Below are 21322 nucleotides of genomic sequence, written 5' to 3' on the forward strand. Positions count from 1 at the left end.
TTAGATGGTTTATAGTCTTCAAAACAGCCCTCTTTTGTAGGTGGTATTCTTATCCCTTTCTTTGCTGATGTTATAGTTAACATGGGCACTGAGATATTTTTAACTCACAGCTTAAAGTTCGTTTTCAATTCCTGAAAGTCCAACAACATAGCTTGTGTCTTAATTTCAACAGTATATTATATTATACATTATCCATGCCTTTTCTTCTTTTTTTAATCCATTATGCCGGTCTCTTTTAAGTGAACAGTTTAATCCATTTAAATTTGAAGTACTTACTGATTAGGAGGGACTTATGCCATTTTACCATTTGTTTTCTGTGTGTCTTGTCTTTTTTATTCCTTGATCCCTCCATTCCTGCCTTCTTTTTGTGTTTAATTGATTGTGCTGTCCTGTTTGATTATCCTTTCTCATTTCTTTTTCTCTATTTTTTAGTTGTTTTCTTAATTGTTATCTTGAGGTATTTATAATGAGCATCTTAAATTTATGACAGCCGAGTTTGAATTAATACCAGCCTAACTTTAATAGTATACAACAAATCTGCTTTTTGTTTGTTTGGGGTTTGTGTGTGTGTGTGTGTGTGTGTGTGTGTGTGTTTTAGTACACTGTGGGTATAGCTCAGTGGTAGAGCATTTGACTGCATACTTTTGAAACCTACCTTGGTCTTCACTGAGTCAATATTGTTTTCCATCATTTCATATGGATTAATTATTAAGGAAACCTTAAGAAAGGCAATGACAAAGAATGCTCAAACTACTGCACAATTGCACTCATCTCACATGCTAGTAAAGTTATGCTTAAAATTCTCCAAGCCAGGCTTCAGCAATACGTGAACCGTGCACTTCCAGATGTTCAAGCTGGTTTTAGAAAAGGCAGAGGAACCAGAGGTCAAATTGCCACCATCGGCTGGATCATTGAAAAAGCAAGAGAGTTCCAGAAAAACATCTGTTTCTGCTTTATTGACTATGCCAAAGCCTTTGACTGTGTGGATCACAATAAACTGTGGAAAATTCTGAAAGAGATGGGAATGCCAGACCACCTGACCTGCCTCTTGAGAAACCTATATGCAGGTCAGGAAGCAACAGTTAGAACTGGACATGGAACAATAGACTGGTTCCAAATAGGAAAAGGAGTACGTCAAGGCTGTATATTGTCACCCCGCTTATTTAACTTATATGCAGAGTACATCATTGGAAACACTGGGCTGGATGAAGCACAAGCTGGAATCGAGATTGCCGGGAGAAATATCAATAACCTCAGATATGCAGATGACACCATGCTTATGACAGAAAGTGAAGAAGAACTAAAGAGCCTCTTGATGAAAGTGAAAGAAGAGAGTGAAAAAGTTAGCTTAAAGCTCAACATTCAGAAAACTAAGATCATAGCATCCAGTCCCATCACTTCATGGCAACTAGATGGAGAAATAGTGGAAACAGTGGCTGACTTTATTTTCTGGGTCCAAAATCACTGCAGATGGTGATTGCAGCCATGAAATTAAAAGACGCTTACTCCTTGGAAGGGAAGTTACGACCAACCTAGATAGCATATTCAAAAGCAGAGACATTACTTTGCCAACAAAGGTCCATCTAGTCAAGGCTATGGTTTTTCCAGTGGTCATGTATGGATGTGAGAGTTGAACTACAAAGAAAGCTGAGCGCTGAAGAATTGATGCTTTTGAACTGTGGTGTTGGAGAAGACTCTTGAGAGTCCCTTGGGCTTCAAGGAGACCCAACCAGTCCATCCTAAAGGAGATCAGTCCTGGGTGTTCATTGAAAGGACTGATTTGGCTACCTCATGCGAAGAGCTGACTTACTGGAAAAGAGCCTGATGGTGGGAAAAATTGAGGGCAGGAGGAGAAGGGGATGACAGAGGATAAGATGGTTGGATGACGTCACCGACTCAATGGACATGGGTTTGGGTGAACTCCAGGAGCTGGTGATGGACAGGGAGGCCTGGCGTGGTGCAGTTCATGAGGTTGCAAAGAGTCGGACACGACTGAGCGACTGAACTGAACTGAACTGAGTGGGTCACCGTATTGCAAGCTGTCATATTTTTAACCTGTTGCCTGAAAGGTAGTTATTTTTAATTTTTGCCTATCAAAAATTATTCTCTGATGAACATCCTTGTACACATGCTATTAAGTGCCTACAATATTGTAGATCTAGAAGTTGTAAGACTTGGGGTAATACAATCACTAGAAAGCCATAGTTGCTTCCTTTAAAATGCTTATTATCTAAAATGAGGTAAAATCTGAATAGGAGTAAGGTGGTGTGTTCCACTAATTTCAGTGGTCTGTTTCTCTGACTCTGCTTCTCTGTGTTGCTTGATATATTCAGATATTGTTCATAAATACTTATATTGGTCAATCTGATTGTTTTGTTGACAGTGTGTCTGGAATATTTCCCATATCCTTAAATATTTTCCCAACTTCACATTTGGTATCTACTTTGATTTATAACAGTGATGGTTTGTCATATATTTAACTAGTAAGTTTTGCTAGACTCAAAGTCCCGAACACTGACTTTCTATCTTCAAAGTCTTAACCAACTTCATATAAAGCCACAAAAGAGGTCCTTATTAGGATGGTAGTCTTGGAAGGTGGGAATAGAAGGAAGAGGATCTGCTCTGAGCAAAACTGCATTGCCCACTTCTAGGTCTGCATCTTCCTCACCAAAATGATACAGTGCCAGAAAACTTCCTGCTGACATATCTGGGTCTGGCAGAAACGCCTCTGTGCTATGACTTTGTTCCTGGGATTTGGCAGAAGAAGTGGGTTTATCTAGAATCCTAAGCTACCCAAATCATGTGTGATGGTAAATAGTTTGGAACCTGGAATGGAAGATTATAATGTTATTAACTTATGTTCTGTTGGGAACACCAAACTGATCTCAAGGTCTTTCTCTTCCACCAGCTCTGGCTTTCTGGACATGTGCTTTTCTGTTAGAGGAACCTTGAGGACTAATCCAGTCTTGCAGGTCTAAAACCATTGTTCATGTAAGTTGATGTTTCTCTCCTTCTTGGAATATGTGTATTTTTTAGATCATTTGAGTATTTTCATTAATTTTTCTAAAGTTTACTACCCAAAGAGGTTCCTCAGATAAGCTGCCTCCCAGCTTTTGTTCTAGTGAAATGTGATACATAATTACCCAGCATCCTCTCAATGTGCCTCAGTCTAAACTAATTAGTGTTGGTGTTGCTGTCATGCAAAGCTGGGTGTCAGATGAGCTGCAGGGCAGTGCAGCCGGGCAGTGAGGTAAGCTGTTTGGCCTTTAACCCTTCCTCCTTGGTTAAAGAAATGACCAACCAGTACAGTGTTCTCTTCAGACAAGAGCACACCCATGATGATGCCATCTGATCAGTTGCCTGAGGGTCAAACAAAGAAGACTCTAAGACAGTGGTCATAGGATCCCTGGATGACCAAGTGAAGGTCTGGAAATGGCGTGATGAGAAACTACACCTACAGTGGAATCTGGAGAGCCCTCAGCTGAGTGTGTTTTTTGTGGACTTTAGCCACACCCTACCCATTGCTGCATCCCATTCTCTTGATGCTCATATTCTTCTCTGGCAGTTGGAAAAGAGCAAATAAATAAAGTCTGTAGATGCAGGACCTGTGGATGCATGGACTTTGGCCTTTTCTCCCGATTCCCAGAATCTGTCCACAAGAACTCATGTGGGGAAAGTGAACATTTTTGATGTGGAAAGTGGGAAAAATGAGTATTCTTTGGACATAAGAGGAAAATTCATTCTTAGTATTGCATATTGTCCTGATGGGAAGTTTCTGGCCAGTAGAGCCATAGGTGGAATCATCAGTATTTTTGATATCACAACTGGGAAACTTCTGCATATGCTAGAAGGTCATGATATGCCCATTCGCTCCTTGACTTTTTCCCTGGAGTCACAGATCCTTGTAATTGCTTTGGATGATGGCTTCGTCAAGATCTGTGACGTACAACACGCCAGCTTGGCTGGCACATTGAGTGTCCCTGCATCCTGGGTGCTGAACGTTGCATTTTATCCTGGTGACACACACTTGGTTTCCAGTTGATCTGACAAAAGTGTAAAAGTTTGGGATGTTGGAATGAGGACTTGTGTTCACACCTTCTTTGATCATCAGGATCAAGTCTGGGGAGTAAATACAATGGAAATGGCTCAAAAATTGTGTCTGTTAGAGAAACGACCAGGAAATTCACAATATGATTGTCTAATTTAAAAGTCAAAGTCTTCCAGACTAATGCTACAAAGGGAATGTATAGATTGAGCATGACATCCCTTACCTTTCTGGCTTGTTTAAAAGAAATAGCATTTATTGTAGCAAAAACTTTTGTAGATACATATAAATCTTTTCATGTTTTATTGTAAATGCCATTCATACTTTAACATAAAGTGTTCTTAATGCAAAAAAAAACCCCAAAAAAACAAAAAAAACTAGTGTTAACGTTATTACTAAGAAAGTACCCAACATGTCTTACATGCCCATTTTTCTATCAAGGGCAGTGTTGAAGGAGTGAAGGAGATAAGTCCATTAAAGATTTGTCTTTGTAATTTTCCAGATGTAAGATTCCAGAAATTTGGAAGATAAGACAGAAATTTGGTATTGAATAACTTAAATCTCAGTGAATAGTAGTATCTCATAGTTTATGTGAATTAGTGTATATACATGATTGAGATTTGCAAACTTGGAGGTCATGGATCTTGGCAGGAAATCCCTGAAAGGTAAATATCAAGACTATTCTGTTGTTGAATGGAACATACTAAATTTGGATGACATATTTCAACATCCTTCCTCAATATTCTTTAACTCTGCCTATTAGTTATCTACTGTTGCATAACATATTACTCTGACACTTAGTAGCTTAAAGCAGTAAACGTTTATCTCATGATTTCACTGGTTGAGAAATCTGGACATGGCTTAGTTTGGCTCTAGTTCTCTTTACACTAGTTCTCTTGCAAGGCTATTAAGTTGTTGGGTAGAGTTGCAGTCTTCTTAAGGCCAATATTGGGTGTATCCTCTTCTGAGCTCACTCAGATGGTTCCAAGATCCAGTTTCTGATGGGAGAATTGGAGGCCACCCCTGGTTGAGCAAGTGAGACATCAAAAGAGGCAAACAACATGAAAGTCTTAGTCTGCAATCTGCCATCACAAATAACATTTCACCACTTTAATCATATTGTGTTTATTAAAAACAAGTCACTCAATTCAGCTCATACACATGTGAAGGAGAGTACATAAGGGCATAAATACCAGAAGATGATTATTGGTAGCCTAAGTAATCACTCAGCACAAGCCAAGTGTTCAGTGATAGACGTTAGATGGCAGTAAAAAGAAAATGTATCATCATAAGTAGTAAGTGAATACAGAATCATAGGATCGGAGAAGACCTTACAAATGCTGTGCCTCCTAAATGTTGTTCACTTAAATCTGATGTATACATAAGATCTAATGTGCCAAAAATTAGGTGGATTTATTTTTTTAAAAACTATAAGATCTGACATAGTGAAGCATTTAATAATTGAGGAAATTCTCAATTTTATATAAACTGTATTTTCTAAATTGGGACTTTATACTGCATTAAAAAAAATAACTGATTAAATTTTCGCTTCTTTAAAAGGCAAAAATTTTCCTTGACAGCTCACGTTTACTGAGAATTTACGTGACAGATACCAATCAGGCATTATCCTCATGTTCACTATTTAATAAACAAATGTTATTATTTTATCTGTTGTTAAATGGTTCAGATACTTAAGAACAAGCCAGGAAATTTTGTCTATTTCAGTAAGCTTCTTCAAAAATACCTATATATTCTGCTTCAGTCCCCTCACATATTATAGATTTTTAGTGTGACTTGCCATATTCCTCTCTTCCTACAGTACAATCCTTATCTTCTCTCCTTCTGTGTTCAAAATATTCCTTTCATTTCCCCATTAATACATAGGTTTGCTGTTTCAGACATCGACATTCAGGGATGTGGCCATACACTTCTCCCAGCAGGAGTGGGAATGTCTCAACCCTGTTCAGAAGAACTTGTACCAGGATGTGATGATGGAGAACTATGATAACTTGGTCTCACTGGGTATGTTTATCAGCCTCAAGTGATTTAGAATAATTTAGAATCTGCTCTTTAAGATACGTATTTTTTTCCACTGTAATTTTTAGGGCTGCCTTTAGGAAACTAGTTAACACTTTCTTATTCTTTTTTACCAAGAAAGTGGTTTCAGCTTTGTCAGGTTGGAAATCACATCTGCATTAAATATCTTTATCCTCCCTCTCCTTCAGTTACATTCATACCTCCTCTGTTCTTAATTACAGTTGCCTTTCTTCCTTTATGAATAGGGTGTGGTTTAGAAATCTTTGGCATTTGTTATATATCATTGTCAAAGAATCCAAATTTCCTATTTGTTTATGCTCGGAATTTCTATAGATGTTCCATTTTATTATCTGATCCCCTTGCAGAGAGATTGTCCGGACACAGGGTGCTAAATTGCTCTGCTTGCTCTAAAAGAACCCCTACAATTTATATAGCAGTGGGTTAGATAAATGGAATTCATTGAAAACTGAAGAACATGCATTCTATTTTGGAGAAATTTTTTCTGTTTTGCCGTTGAAAGTTATAATCAATGAACATTGCATTTTAAATGGATTTAATATCCTACAGATAGGTCTTCTTGTGTACTCTTTGTAAAACAACAATATCTATAATGGTGTTAATAGCTAACATTGTGCTAAGTATTTAATAGGCAAGGCTCTAAGCATTTTACATACATATACATATCAACTTATTTTTTCCTCCTTACTATTCCCATTTTATAAGTGAGTACTGAGGCACAATGGGTTTAAGTGACTTTCCCAAGGTCAGATGCAACTGGAAGGTGCAAAAGCAGGAAGTGAACTAAGGTTCCAGGATCTGTATTTTCAACTAAGGTATTAATACATGCGTTCAGTAAAAAGAGGATATGTGAGTCTATATGTATGTATTCATATATATATATATATATATCTTAAACTGACCCTTCCTGATTTCTTGTATTTCATTCCCTTACCGTCTCTTCTAGAAAATCTTATTCAATGTTATTTTGACCTTTTAACTGAGCGATGTTTTCTTCTACATTATGTGCCATTTTTTTCTTTGTAAGCAGGACATTCCATTTCTAAGCCAGATGTGATTACATTATTGGAACAAGGAAAAGAGCCATGGATGGTTGTGAGAGAAGAAACAAGAAGATGGTGTGCAGGTCAGTATAAGCAAGTCAAATTATGGGGCCACATCCATGTAAGTAAAAGCCCAGTTGTCAAAGAGACACACATTTGAAATATTGGCTTGGAAAGCTTCATTCATGTTGGAGAAAATACCTTTGATCTAAAGTGGAAATAAATGCTCTGCATGAACTACCCCGTGAATTTTATCTTTATTTCATTAACCACTCCCTTTGTTGTTATTCTTACATTTTCCTCCCAGTTCAGTGATGGGCACTGTCCTTCTTCTTCATGCACTTCTTATTTATTTATTTATTTGGCTGCACCAGGTCTTAGTTCTGGCATGAAGGGTCTTTTTTTAGTTGCATCTTTAGTTGAGGCATGTGAACTCTTCTGCATGTGGAGTCCAGTTCCCTGACCAGGGATTGAACCTGGGTCCGTTGCGTTCAGAGCATGGAGTCTTAGCCACTGGACCAGCAGGGAAGTCCCCTTATGCACCTTTTAATATGTATTTTGGACTCAAATGTTTTCTACAACCTCTGGGGCACTTAGATTTGTAATATGGCTTCATTAACTAAAAATATATTTATTACTATATCTGGTTAATAAATGGAGTTTGTATTATATTGGGGAAGACAAATAGTAGATAAATAACAAATAAGTAGATAAATGGCATCACATAGTGAAACATAGTTTGAAGGAGACTACCAAGGATAAGGCAAATTTAGATAATGAGGTAAGATGGTCAGGAACCCTTCTCTGAGGAAGTGATATTTGAGCTGAGACATGGAGAGTAAGGGCCCGAGGCATTTGAGTATATGAGGAAGTCCATTACAAGAAGAATAAACAACACATAAAAAGGCCTGAAGATGAACATGAACGTTGTGTGTTAAGGAGTATGTGGCAGATCGGAATAGAGTTATTGAGGGTTAACTAACAAAACATGAAGTCAATATATTATGGCAGTTCAGGTAACTTAAGGTGTTATTAAGAAGAATTAAAATTGTTTTCTAAGATTATTTAAGAGCCATGATCTAATTAAAATTTTAATATATTTATATATTTTAATACATTATTTCAAAAATCTTATTATTTATGAGACTTAGAAGTCTAGATAAAATAAATATAAAGTTATTAGTTTATTTACTTTCTCATATACTTTTTACATATTTGAAATTTTTTATTAAAAATTTTTGTCCTAATATTAATATATTGGAGTTTTTCTTATTTCTTTCTAGGTTAATATTCTGAAATTATTTTTTCTTTTATCTCTACTATGTTCCTGAGCTCTATCACTTCATTTCTGAGTTTTTCTAATTCTGATTTATGTTCTTTCAGGTCTTATAGCATATCAGAAAATTCAGAACACTTAATACTGTTAAGATGGCAACACTATCCCAAATTCTGTTGCTCAGTTGCTTAGTTGTGTGACTCTTTGTGACCCTATGGACTGTAGCCTGCCAGGCTCCTCTGTCCATGGGATTCTCCAGGCAAGAATACTGGAGTAGGTTGCCATTTCCTTCTCCAGGGGAACTTCCTGACCCAGGGATTGAACCAGCGTCTTGCATTGGCAGGCAGATTCTTGACCACTGAGGCACCAGGGAAGACTCTTTAAACCATAATTTTAAAATTCTTTTTCAGGAACTGCATATGTCTGCTCTTCTTTAGAGTTGGTTTCTGGCACTTTGTATTGGTCCTTTGATTTCCCTGTTTCTCTGTATCCCTTGTGATTTTTCACTGAGATTTTGGCTTTGTGGAAACAGCCACTTCTCGCAGTCTCTACAGACTGCCCTACTACCTTCACCAGTAAGCCCAACCAGGGGTCCTGGAACCTGTCAATCACCTTTTCTTGGGATGCATCTTCTTTCGGGTTGTGTGTATGCTTTTATTTTAGTATAAATGGATGCTTCTGACATCTTAATTTCCTGTTTCTTCTGAGGACCTTTTAGTTTCTCTTGTATTCCTCTACCCTTGATCTTTTGCTCCTCGTGGTGCCTGCCCATGGAAATGCATATTCTTTGCCGCCCTAACATGCTGCAGTACTCAACTGGGTTTTCAGTGGCCTCCAATGTGATGCACAAACTATGCCACCATTCCCACTGGCAAACCAAGCCAGATAAGACAAAAACCAGTTCCTTGGGCAGCCCCCAGAGAAGGCAGAATGTTGGACACAAGTTCCACGTTTTTCCTGTCCTGAGGAAGGAGCCAGAAATTAGGAGTAGGTGGGCTTCCCAGGTGGCTCAGTTGGTAAAGCATCCACCTGCTAATGCAGGAGATGCAACAGACTCGGGTTCAATTCCTGGATCGGGAAGACTCCCTGAAGGAGGAAATGGCAACCCACTCCAGTATTCTTGCCTGGGAAATCCCATGGACAGAGGAGCCTGGTGGGATGCTATCCATAGGGTCACAAAAAGTAGGACATGACTGAACAACTAAGCATGGCACATATTCTTCCCATGACACCTCAGTATACTGGGTGGCAAGAGGGCCTTGGGCAAGCAAACTGTAAACAAGCAAACTTCTTGGCTGTCTTTTCTTTTGTTTATAATTTATCTGAGTGCTAGAGCCCCTTAACTAGTTTTTAGAGTAAAGATATTTTGGTACATGTAATCCTGCTGATTCAGTATCTCTTGGGGAGAACGAGGGGCTGTATCTTTATAGTTCACTCTTCCTAATGTCCTGTCTTCCTTTGTTTTAGGTCTTCTGTTTCCATTTCCTGCTTTGTACCGGAGTACTGAAATATTTCTTTAGTATTCATTTTAGTTTTTCTCTTGGCATTTTGACTATTTCTCTTTGAATATTTGTTTTTAGTGTATGTTATGGGGGTTACAGTATAAAATATACCTAAGCTTACACAGTCTATTTTTTCAAATATTGTAGCATTTCTTGTAAAATGAAAAAACCTGTAGCTTCAATACGTTTATACTTACCTTTTGCTTTATATTATAATTGTCATGTTTATCACATTTACATATATTGAAAACACCACCAGACTGTTAAAAGCTTTGCTTTCCAGTCAAATATATCTGAAATAACTTAAGGGAATAAATGACCTTAATATATTTACCTAGATATTTAACTTTCATGTTGCCATCTTTCATTCCTAAAGATTCTATCAGTGTAAATAACTTCCTGTAGTAATTTTTTTTCAATCAGTTTTTTGCCTCAATCTGTCTCCTTTCCTTTTCAGATTCTATTTGCATCTTTACATATATTACCGCGATAACTTCTATACATCTGTCATGTTTACTTTTTCCTCTGTCATTTCCATTCTGCCGTAAGCTCTCCAGCATTTTTTTTTTCTCAAACGTTAAACTTTTTATTTTGTATTGAAGTATAGCCAATTAACAACGTTGTGGTAGTTTCAACAATGTTGTGGTAGTTTTGCCCTGGCTGAGCAAAGGGACTCAGCCATACATATACATGTATCCATTCTCCCCAGCATTTTAGAAGTTACTTATTGTAGTTCTATAGTTGTAATGTTCTCCTTTATGTGGTTTCTTTTTTTCTGTGTTGTCTCAGCATCTGTGATTTATCTTTTACCTTGAGAGGGGATCACATTTTTGTTGTTGTTCTTTTTACAATTAATAATTTTTAAGTTGTTTTTTGGACATTGTGAGTGCTGTGTTGTGTTGAAATGTTTACATGTTGATACTTTTATTTTAGCAAGTAATTGAAGCAATAAAATTTAGGCTACATGTTATGTCCTGCTGTTTTGGGGCAGTAGTATAATTCTCTGGTTCTGGGCTTAGCTATACTGGTTTGTGTCCTTTTCATGCATACACGATTCATGTTTAGGTTAAGATTTGTACATGTTTCCTCCCCATATTAGGGAACCTTCTCTCAGCGTTTCCTTTCTAGGCTTCCTCCCTCACTGTCCTCTTTGGTAGTATTCCTTACTGCGATTCTTGTAGTAGGAAATATGTTGGGGTTTCTTTGTAACTCAGTTTTGCCCCAGTGTACTTGAGGCCAACCCATATTGCAAAGCTATGAGTGATAGAGAAAGTGGCAAGGAACAGTCTAGTGGAGGTCATTTTTTAAGGTTTTTACTTTCCTCCACACTCCTTTTCCATTTAATTTACAGACCTCAAGTGTTCGATTTTTTTATTTTGTTAAGCATTTTTAGTTGATATCAGTCAGAGAGGGAGATGATCTTGAAAGGGTTTACATCACCATGATGGTACTAGAACATATTCAGTTAAGGAGTTATTTAATGTGAAAATGGTTTTTTTAATTTATTTTCTCTTGTATCATTATGGACTCATTGCTTTTTTTTTTATTTGCTGGGTTTTAATATGTATTTATTTATTTATTTGGCTGCACTGGGCATGAGTTGTGCCATATGGCATCTAGTTCCCTGACCAATGATCAAACCCTTGCCCCCTGCATTAGGAGCCCAGAGTCTTAGCCACCAGGGAAATCTCTCATTGCCTTTTATCATATTTTACGTTCTATCACAATCATTTTTATGCTGCTGTTTTCACAGTTTTGGCCAGTAACACCTCTGTAAGTCTTTGTTATAAAATGATACAAGAAAGAGTATATTAAATCACTCTAGTAAAGTATGATAAATGAGTTATGGAAACTGTCATTAATATTACACAATGTATAGCTGATTTTAGAGTTATCTAAAGTAATTTACTCTGATAAGTGATATTTTTAATTTAAAAGAATGTAGTGTAGAATATTCACTGTTCTTTGCCAAGGAAAATGTTTTTCTCTTTTAGATTTGAATTCAAGATATGAAATAATCAGCTGTGAAAATGTACATATTTATTAAAAACCTTCATCTCTTACTGTGAGTCAGAAAATTCATACTGGTGAGAAACCCTATGAATGTGACAAATGTGGTAAGGCCTTTAGTCGACACACAGACCTTATAATACATCAGAGAAGAATTTATACTGGTGAGAAACCCTATGAACGTAAGCAGTGTGGAAAGGCCTTTAGTGGTTCATCCAACTTTCTGCAACATCAGCTAATTCATAGTGGTGAAAAACCCTATGAATGCCATGAATGTGGGATGACCTTCAGTCTTAGTATAGGTCTTAGGGAACATCATAGAATTCATACTGGGGAGAAACCCTACAAATGTAAGGAATGTGGAAAGGCCTTTAGTCGTGCCTCACATCTTGTTCAACATGAGAGAATTCATTCTGGGGAGAAGCCCTATGAGTGTAAGGAATGTGGGATGACATTTAGTTATGGCTATCAACTCATTCCACATCAGCAAATGCATATTGGTATAAAACCCTATGAATGTCGTGAATGTGGGAAGGCCTTTAGTCAGCTTCAGCACTTATTCAACATGAGAGAATTCATACTGGTGAGAAACCCTGTAAATGTGAAGAATGTGGGAAGGCCTTTATTAGAAGGCTAAGAATGCATCACATAATTCATACTGATGAGAAATCCTATGAATGTAAAGAATGTGGAAAGTCCTTTAATCACCCCTCAAACCTTGTTAGGCATAAGAGAATTCATACTTAAGAGAAACCATATCCGTGTAAAGAATGTTGGAAGGCCTTTAGTCACGTTGAAAGCCTTAGAATGCATCACAGAATTCACACTGGTGAGAAACCCCATCAATGTAAAGAGTGTGAGTAGTGGACATCAACTAATTATACAATGTAGATTTCATACTGAAAGGAAACCCTATAAATGTAAGGCATGTGGGAAGCCTGTAGTGTGTATGAACGACTTACTCGATCTCAGAGTATTCACAGTGGTGAGAGACCTTTAGAATGTAACAAATGTGGAAAATCATTTAGGCTTAGCTCAAGCCTTAAAGTGTATCAGAAAATTCATACTGGAGAGAAACATTACAAATGTAAGGACTGTGGAAAAGCATATATATGCAGTGGAGAATGTATAGTAAGTCACTGTATTTATAACACTGAGAAAAATTTTGAATGAAAAGAACATGGGAAAGCTTTTAGATATGGTTCAATTCTTAAGGCATTAAATAATTTATACTGGTGAGAAGCCCTCAGAATGTAAATAATGTTTCAGATTTTTTAGTTATGACCCAAATGTTCAAATTGAGAAATTTACAGTTTATGTTTTTGTAACTCAGAAGGCCTTTACTAGCATTTCTCTATTTATGGATTCCCAGAATATTTATAATGGAGAATGATTCAGAGAATGTAGAAATGCCCTTGTTTTGCATGCTCTGTTTATAAAAGCTCTATCAGATCAGATCAGATCAGTCGCTCAGTCGTGTCCGACTCTTTGCGACCCCATGAATCGCAGCACGCCAGGTCTCCCTGTCCATCACCAACTCCCGGAGTTCACTGAGACTCACGTCCATCGAGTCAGTGATGCCATCCAGCCATCTCATCCGCCCTAGTCAATTCTTGTTACATTTGAAAAAAAATAATGCCAAAGAAAATCCTTGTTGACCTAACAAATCTGAAAAAGACCATCCTGATTGCCATTTGATTTTTAGAGCCTCTGTGCAAGATATCTATCCCTGTGGTAGTCTTTTGTAAGTGATTATAGTAGTACCTACATTGCTGCTGCTGCTGCTGCTAAGTTGCTTCAGTCGTGTCCGACTCTGTGCGACCCGATAGATGGGGCAGTGCTGTTATTGGAGTATAAAAAGCATGGAAAGCTATCTTTTAAGATAATATTTATTCAGTAAGGGTGTGGTGTGTGTGTGTGTTTAGTTGATAAGTCATGTCTGACTCTTGCGACCTCATGGACTGTAGCCCACCAGGCTTCTCTGTCCATGGGATTTCCCAAGTAAGAATACTGGAGCAGGTTACCTTTTCCTTCTCCAGGGGATCTTCTCTACCCAGGGATCAAGTATCTTGCATTGGCAGGCAGGTTGTTTACCACTGAGTGACCTGGAAACTTATAGGAAGCAATCAATACATCTAAAATTATTACAGTTTATTGATTATTAACCAAAATGATACTCTAATAAAAGTGTGGGTTTTTTTCTGTGAAAAGCAATTAATACAGCTAAAAACATAGTTTAATAATTTAGAAATGTAACAGCAATCTTGAAACTGTTTTTTAACTTAAAAATTTTCTATTAAAAATGTTAACATCAGATAAACGTTGGTGAATCTGGTCAAGAAAAATTATAAATGTTACATTGTAGCATTGTTAGTAAGAAAGGGGATTTAGCCATAAATATGGAAGAAAAAAGAATCAAAGGAAAACAACTCTTTTTTAAAAGGCAGCACTGTGGCACATAGTCAGGTAGGACTTAAAGAAGGAAATGATTTCTAACAGTCTTTCTAGTTCATTGCTGTATGGATTACATAATTATAACAAATCTATTAGAATAATAAGTCCTAAAAAGTCAAAAGCTAAATGAGGTTTCCTTATGAAATTGAGCATAGAATATCCAAATATATTACGTGCCAACTAAAACTGAGAATCTACCAAAAGCATTATGTAATTAAAAATCATTTATCTAGAATATTCAAAACTTAACTATTCTTGTTTGATTTTAAATCTTGAATGATTTGATCCAACTTGAAGCAGTTGATCTAATACTTTCTATTTATTTGTTTATAATTAGAGGATAATTCCTTTGCAGTGTTGTGGTTCTGCTATACAGCAAAGTGAATCAGCTCTGTGTATACATGTATCCCCTCCCTCTGGACCTCTCTTTCACCCCGCCACCATCACACCCGTCTAGGTCATCACAGATTACTGAGCTAAGCTCCCTGTGCTGTACTGCAGATTTCCACTAAGCTATCTGTTTTATACATGGTAGTATGTGTATGTCTCCAGTCTGGTCCTTTCTAATGTTAGAGGTTAGCAAATGATTGCCCTGTGGGCCAGTCACCTATTTTCTAAAGTTTTATTGGAACACAGCCATATTCATTCACTTACATATTATCTAAAGCTGTAACAGAAAATGTATGCCCCGTAAACCTAAAATATTTACTCTTGACCTTTAAGAACAAGTTTCCTGATCTTTGATCTAGATTCATTTGTTTTTCCTAATATTAATACTAAAAGGAACCTCTCTCCCACCCCATCAACACACCTACCTGACCATTTTTAAAATCAGGATACCTACTTTCAAGCACTTCCAACCAGATAAATGTCAGAAATTAGTCCTTTGAAATACCTTCCACTTTTTTGGGGGGGCAATGTCAAAGAAGTGCCAACAGAAAATTATATTGGTTTTGATAAAATATTGTGTATTTTTGCATAGTTGGTATTCAGCCATATAAAAGCATTGTTATCTGTCAAATAAGAATGATTCATGGAAATTACAAGTTATGCATTGTCAGCCCACCATCTATGATGTCAGTGTGATTGTCCCTTATAACCTATACCTCTCTAACCACTTGTTGCAGTTGGGGAATCCACTGTCCTATTCAGTTATTCACTGAATTCATCTGATGGTTAACATCATTGTCCCATACATGTTTTGTTGTTGTTCAGTCACTCAGTAGTGTCTGACTCTTTGCGACCCCATGGACTGCAGCACGCCAGACTTCCCTGTTCTTCACCATCTCCATGTTTAGGTTTTATAATTAAACATAATACAAGACAGAATAACTTGAATTCTGTAATAAAATAAGCCTGCAATAGCTCAGCATGGTACTTCTCCAAGTTACTATATACATAGTATATAATACATGTATTATTATATATTGTTGTTGTTAAGTCACTCAGTCGCTTCCAACTCTTTGCAACCCCATGAACTGTAGCACACCAGCCTTTCCTGTCCTTCATTATCTCTTGAGTTTTGCTCAGACTCAGGTTCATTGAGTCGATGATGCCATCCAACTATCATCCTCTGTCACCCCTTTCTCCTCCTGCCCTCAATCTTTCCCAGCATCAGGGTCTTTTCCAGTGAATCAGCTCTTTGCATCAGGTGGCCAAAGGATTGGAGCTTCAGCTTCAGCATCAGTCCTTCCAATGAATATTCAGGATTTATTTCCTTTAGGATTGACTGGTTTGGTCTTGTAGCCCAAGGGACTCTCAAGGGTCTTCTGCAGTACCACAGTTCAAAAGCATCAACTCTTCAGCACTCAGCCTTCATTATGGTCCAGACTGTCACATATGTTGGAGAAGGAAATGGCAACCCACTCCAGTATTCTTGCCTAGAGAATCCCATGGACAGAGGAGCCTGGTGGGCTGCTGTCCATAGGGTTGCACAGAGTCGGACATGACTGAAGTGATTTAGCATGCATGCATGCATTGGAGGAGGAAATGGCAACCCACTCCAGTATTCTTGCCTGGAGAATCTCAGGGACAGAGGAGCCTGGTGGGCTGCCATCTATGGGGTTGCACAGAGTTGAACACGACTGAAGCGACTTAGCAGCAGCAGCAGCTCACATACGTACATGACTACTAGAAAAACCATATCTTTGGCTAGACAGACCTTTGTCGACAAAATGATGTCTCTGCTTTGTAATATGCTGTCTAGGTTGGTTATAACTTTTCTTCCAAGAAGCAAGAGTCTTTTAATTCCATGGCTGCAATCACTGCCTGCAGTGATTTTGGAGCCTGAGAAAATAAGTCTGTCACTTATTTTCATTGTTTGCCCATCTATTTGCCATGAAGTGATGGAACCAGATGTCATCATCTTAGTTTTTTGAATGCTGAGTTTTAAGCCAGCTTTTTCACTCTCCTCTTTCACCTTTATCAATAGGCTCTTTAGTTCCTCTACTAAACATTTAAAGAGGAAGTAACACCAATCCTTCCCAAATAATTCAAAAATAGAAAAGGAGAGAACACTTTCACACTCATTTTATGAAGCCAGTGTTGCCTTGATACCAAAACCTGACAAAGACATTACAAGAAAAGAAAATTACAGGTCAGTATCCTTGATGGACATATATGTAGAAATCCTCAACAAAATGTTAGCAAACGGAATATAATACATTCAAAGTATACACCATGATCAAGTGAGATTTATTCCAAAAATGAGAGGATTGTTCAACATCCACAAATCAATTGATGTGATATACCACATTAACAACATGAAAAATAAAAATCATATGATCATCTCAGTAGATGCAAAAGAAAAGCATTTGACAAAATTCAACATCTATGATAAAAACAATGTGGGTATAGATGAGACATAGCTCAACATGATAAAGGATATGTATCAGAAGCCTGCAGCTAACATTGTACTCAATGGTGAGAGACTGAAAGCTTTTCCTGTTAAGATCAAAACAAGACAAGGATGTCTACTCCCACCACTTTTATTAAACAGTACTGGGAGTCAGCCAGAGCATTTAAGCAGGAAAAAGTAATAAAATGTGAGAAGTTGGAAGAGAAGTAAAACTGTGCCTCTTTGTAGATAGTAAGGCATTATATAGGACACCACCAAAAAAAAAAAAAAAAACACCTTAGAATTGATAAATGAATTCAGTAAAGTTAAAAGATGCAAAATCAATATCCAGAAATCTTGGACTCCCAGACCTCTCCCATGATATCTGACTCCTACTCCAGGGTCTCTTCCCAAAGCTCCCAAGCTTCTGATCGCCTGGGCTTCCAAGCTTTTGCTTAGATTCTGTCATCTCCCAGAAGACTCTGATAATTCTTACACCCAAGATCTTCTACTGAGCCTCTAAGCATCTTCATACTCTGGCATCTTCTTTGCTCTTGCTGGGCCTCTCCTTGAGCTCTGTCCCTTTTCTCAAGGTACCTCCAATCTCTCTTGAGGTTCCACGCCCCTCGTCTAGCCTACAATTCCTTTCCTGTGCTCCCAATATGTTAAAATGGGCATAGGCAGGATCTCATTTGAACCTCATAATGAGCCCCATTTTTGCACATGATAAAACTGAGGATTAGAGAAGTGAAATCATTGACTTGAGATTACATTTTAAATTGAAAGGCAAGGATTCAAATCCTGGTTTGAATCTAGAACCTACATTTTTATCCCCATACTATATCTTATTAAAAATAGCTATCCATTAGAGGAAAAGGACTGAATTCCTGGAACTGAATTAAGCATTTCACTTAGGTAGACATTATTGTCACCATTTTACTTTGAGAAAACCAAAAACTAAGATTAAAGAACTAATAAATGGCAAAGCAAGGGCTAGAATTCTTCTGAATTCAAATTGATACACAGCCATTATTTCCCTGTTTATCCCTGTGATGTACATCAGAACACTGATTTGAATCAGAAATGGTGATGAATTTAAGTCAAGAACAAAGTTTAGGCTCCCTTGGTGGCTCAGTGGTAAAGAATCCGCCTGCCAATGCAGGAGACACAGGTTCAATCCCTGGTCTGGGAAGATCCCACATGCCGTGGAGCAACTAAGCCACACCTACTGAGTCCTCCTGCTGCAGATACTGAAACCAGCATGCCTAAAACCCGTGCTCCACAGAAAGAGAAGCCCACATATCAAAACTAGAGAGTAGCCCCCACTTGCTGCAACTTGAGAAAACCCACATGCAGCAATGAAGACCCAGCACAATCATAAATCCTTTAAAAGCAACATTTATAAAGGGATAAACTTGTGGGTCTTCTTTCCTTCCTCTCATATTAACACTAAATAAAAGTCTACCTGTACCAAACACTCCCTCCAGGATCTCTTGAGGAAAGGAAATTACAACCAAAGAATTTGAGTGAAGGACAGGCTTTCCTATCGAAAAGTGATCAAACACTGGCCCCTGCCCTCCAAGGGATGTATCCCACTGAATGGAAAACTGGTCCCTCTTCAGTTCAGTTGCTCAGTCGTGTCCAACTCTTTGTGACCCCATGGACTGCAGCACGCCAGGCCTCCCTGTCCATCACCAACTCCTGGAGTTTACTCAAACTCAAGTCCATTGAGTCGGTGATGCCATCGAACCATCTTATCCTCTGTTATCCCCTTCTCCTCCTGCCTTCAATCTTTCCCAGCATCAGGGTCTTTTCCAATGAGTTAGTTCTTCGCATCAGCTGGCCAAAGTTTGGAGTTCCAGCGTCAGCGTCAGTCCTTCCAATGAATATTCCTTTGGGATGGACTGATTTCCTTTAGGATGGACTGATTTCCTTTAGGATGGGCTGGTTGGATCTCCTTGCAGTCCAAGGGACTCTCAAGAGTCTTCTCCAACACCACAGTTCAAAAGCATCAATTCTTTGGCACTCAGCTTTCTTTATAGTCCAACTCTCACATCTGTACATGATTACTGGAAAAACCATAGCTTTGACTAGATGGACCTTTCTTGACAAAGTAATGTTTCTGCTTTTTGATATGCTGTCTGGGTTGGTCATAGCTTTTCTTTCAAGGAGCAAGCATCTTTTAATTTCATGATTGCACTCACCATCTGCAGTGATTTCGGAGCCCAAGAAAAGAAAGTCTCTTGTTGTTTCCACTGTTTCCCCATCTATTTGCCATGAAGTGATGGGACCAGATGCCATGATCTTAGTTTTTTGAATGTTGAGTTTTAAGTCAACTTTTCACTCTCCTCTTTCATCAAGAGGCTCTTTAGTTCTTCACTTTCTGCCATAAGGCTGGTGTCATCTGTGTATCTGAGGTTATCGATATTTTCCCCAGCAATCTTGATTCCAGCTTGTGCTTCATCCAACCCAGCATTTCTCATGATGTACTCTGCATATGTTAAATAAGCAGGGTGACAATATACAGCCTTGACATACTCCTTTCCTGATTTAGAACCAGTCTGTTGTTCCATGTCCAGTTCTAACTGTTGCTTCTTGACCTGTGTACAGATTTCTCAGGAGGCAGGTCAGGTGGTCTAGTAGTCCCATCTCTTGAAGAATTTCCCACAGTTGTGATCCACACAGTCAAAGGCTTTGGCATAGTTAATAAAACAGAAGTAGATGTTTTTCTGGAACTCACTTGCTTTTTCAATGATCCAGCAGATGTTGGCAATTTGATCTCTGATTCTTCTGCCTTTTCTAAATCCAGCTTGAGCATTTGGAAGGTCATGGTTCACGTACTGTTGAAGCCTGGCTTGGAGAATTTTAAGCATTACTTTGCTAGCATGTGAGATGAGTGCAATTGTGTGGTAGTTTGAGTATTCTTTGGCATTGCCTTTCTTTGGGATTGGAATGAAAACTGACCTTTTCCAGTCCTGTGGCCACTGCTGAGTTTTCCAAATTTGCTAGCATATGGAGTGCAGCACTTTAACAGCATCATCTTTTAGGACTTGAAATAGCTCAGCTGGAATTCCATCACCTCCACTAGCTTTGTTCGTGATGATGCTTCCTAAGGCCCACTTGACTTCGCATTCCAGGATGTCTGGCTCTAGGTGAGTGATCACACCATAGTGATTATCTGGGTTGTGAGATCTTTTTTGTACAGTTCTTCTGTGTATTCTTGCCACCTCTTCTTAATATCTCCTGCTTCTGTTAGGTCCATACCATTTCTGTCCTTTATTGTGCCCATCCTTACATGAAAAGTTCCCTTGGTATCTCTAATTTTCTTGAAGAGATGTCTAATCTTTCCCAGTTGTTTTCCTCTATTTCTTTGCATTGATCACTGAGCAAGTCTTTCTTACCTCTCCTTGCTATTCTTTGGAACTCTGCATTCAAATGGGTATATCTTTCCTTTTCTCCTTTGCCTTTCACTTCTCTTAGGACAAACGTTATTTTTTTTTTCCTGTCTACTTTTTAGGGGATTCTAAGTGTGGGGAGGAAGAGAAATAAGCCAAAGTATTTGTTAGATTTTATTTTCTTGGGTTTCAAAATCATTGTGGACAGTGACTGCAGCCATGAAATTAAAAGATGCTCCTTGGAAGGAAAGCTATGACAGACCTAGACACCATATTAAAAAGCAAAGACATAACTTTGCTGACAAAGTTCCATATGGTCAAAGCTATGGTTTTTCCAGTAGTCATGTACAGATACGAGAGTTGGACCATAAAGAAGGCTGAGTGCTGAAGAATTGATGCTTTCAAATTGTAGTACTGGAGAAGACTCTTGAGAGTCCCTTGGACTGCAAGGAGAATAAACCAGTCAATCCTAAAGGAAATGAACCCTGAATATTTATTGGAAGGTCTGATGCTGAAGCTGAAGCTCCAATCCTTTGGCCAGCTGATGCAAAGAGCCAACTTATTGGAAAAGACACTGAGGCTGGGAAAGATTGAAGGCAAGAGAAGGAGAAGGCAGCAGAGGATGAGATGGATAGATAGCATCATTGACCCAGTGGACATGAGTTTAAGCAAACTCCAGGAGATAGTGATGGACAAGGAAGCCTGG

At 38.2% G+C, this 21322-nt stretch overlaps 1 protein-coding gene and 1 pseudogene across 1 annotated transcript; both read left to right on the forward strand.

Moving 5' to 3' along the window:
- Positions 1-3037: 3037 nt before the first annotated feature.
- On the forward strand, positions 3038-5921 carry LOC101908181 (superkiller complex protein 8-like; annotated as a pseudogene).
- A 6047-nt stretch (positions 5922-11968) lies between these two features.
- On the forward strand, positions 11969-21261 carry LOC112442402 (zinc finger protein 383; the record flags this gene model as incomplete). Its single annotated transcript, XM_059877317.1, is given in 2 exon segments — positions 11969-12473; positions 12476-21261. Coding segments are annotated over 2 exon segments (708 nt in total), but the record flags the coding sequence as incomplete, so codon positions are not given.
- Between the last annotated feature and the right edge of the window lie 61 nt (positions 21262-21322).

The sequence above is a fragment of the Bos taurus genome, chromosome 18, assembly GCF_002263795.3.
Source record: "Bos taurus isolate L1 Dominette 01449 registration number 42190680 breed Hereford chromosome 18, ARS-UCD2.0, whole genome shotgun sequence".
NCBI classification, from domain to species: Eukaryota; Metazoa; Chordata; class Mammalia; order Artiodactyla; family Bovidae; genus Bos; species Bos taurus.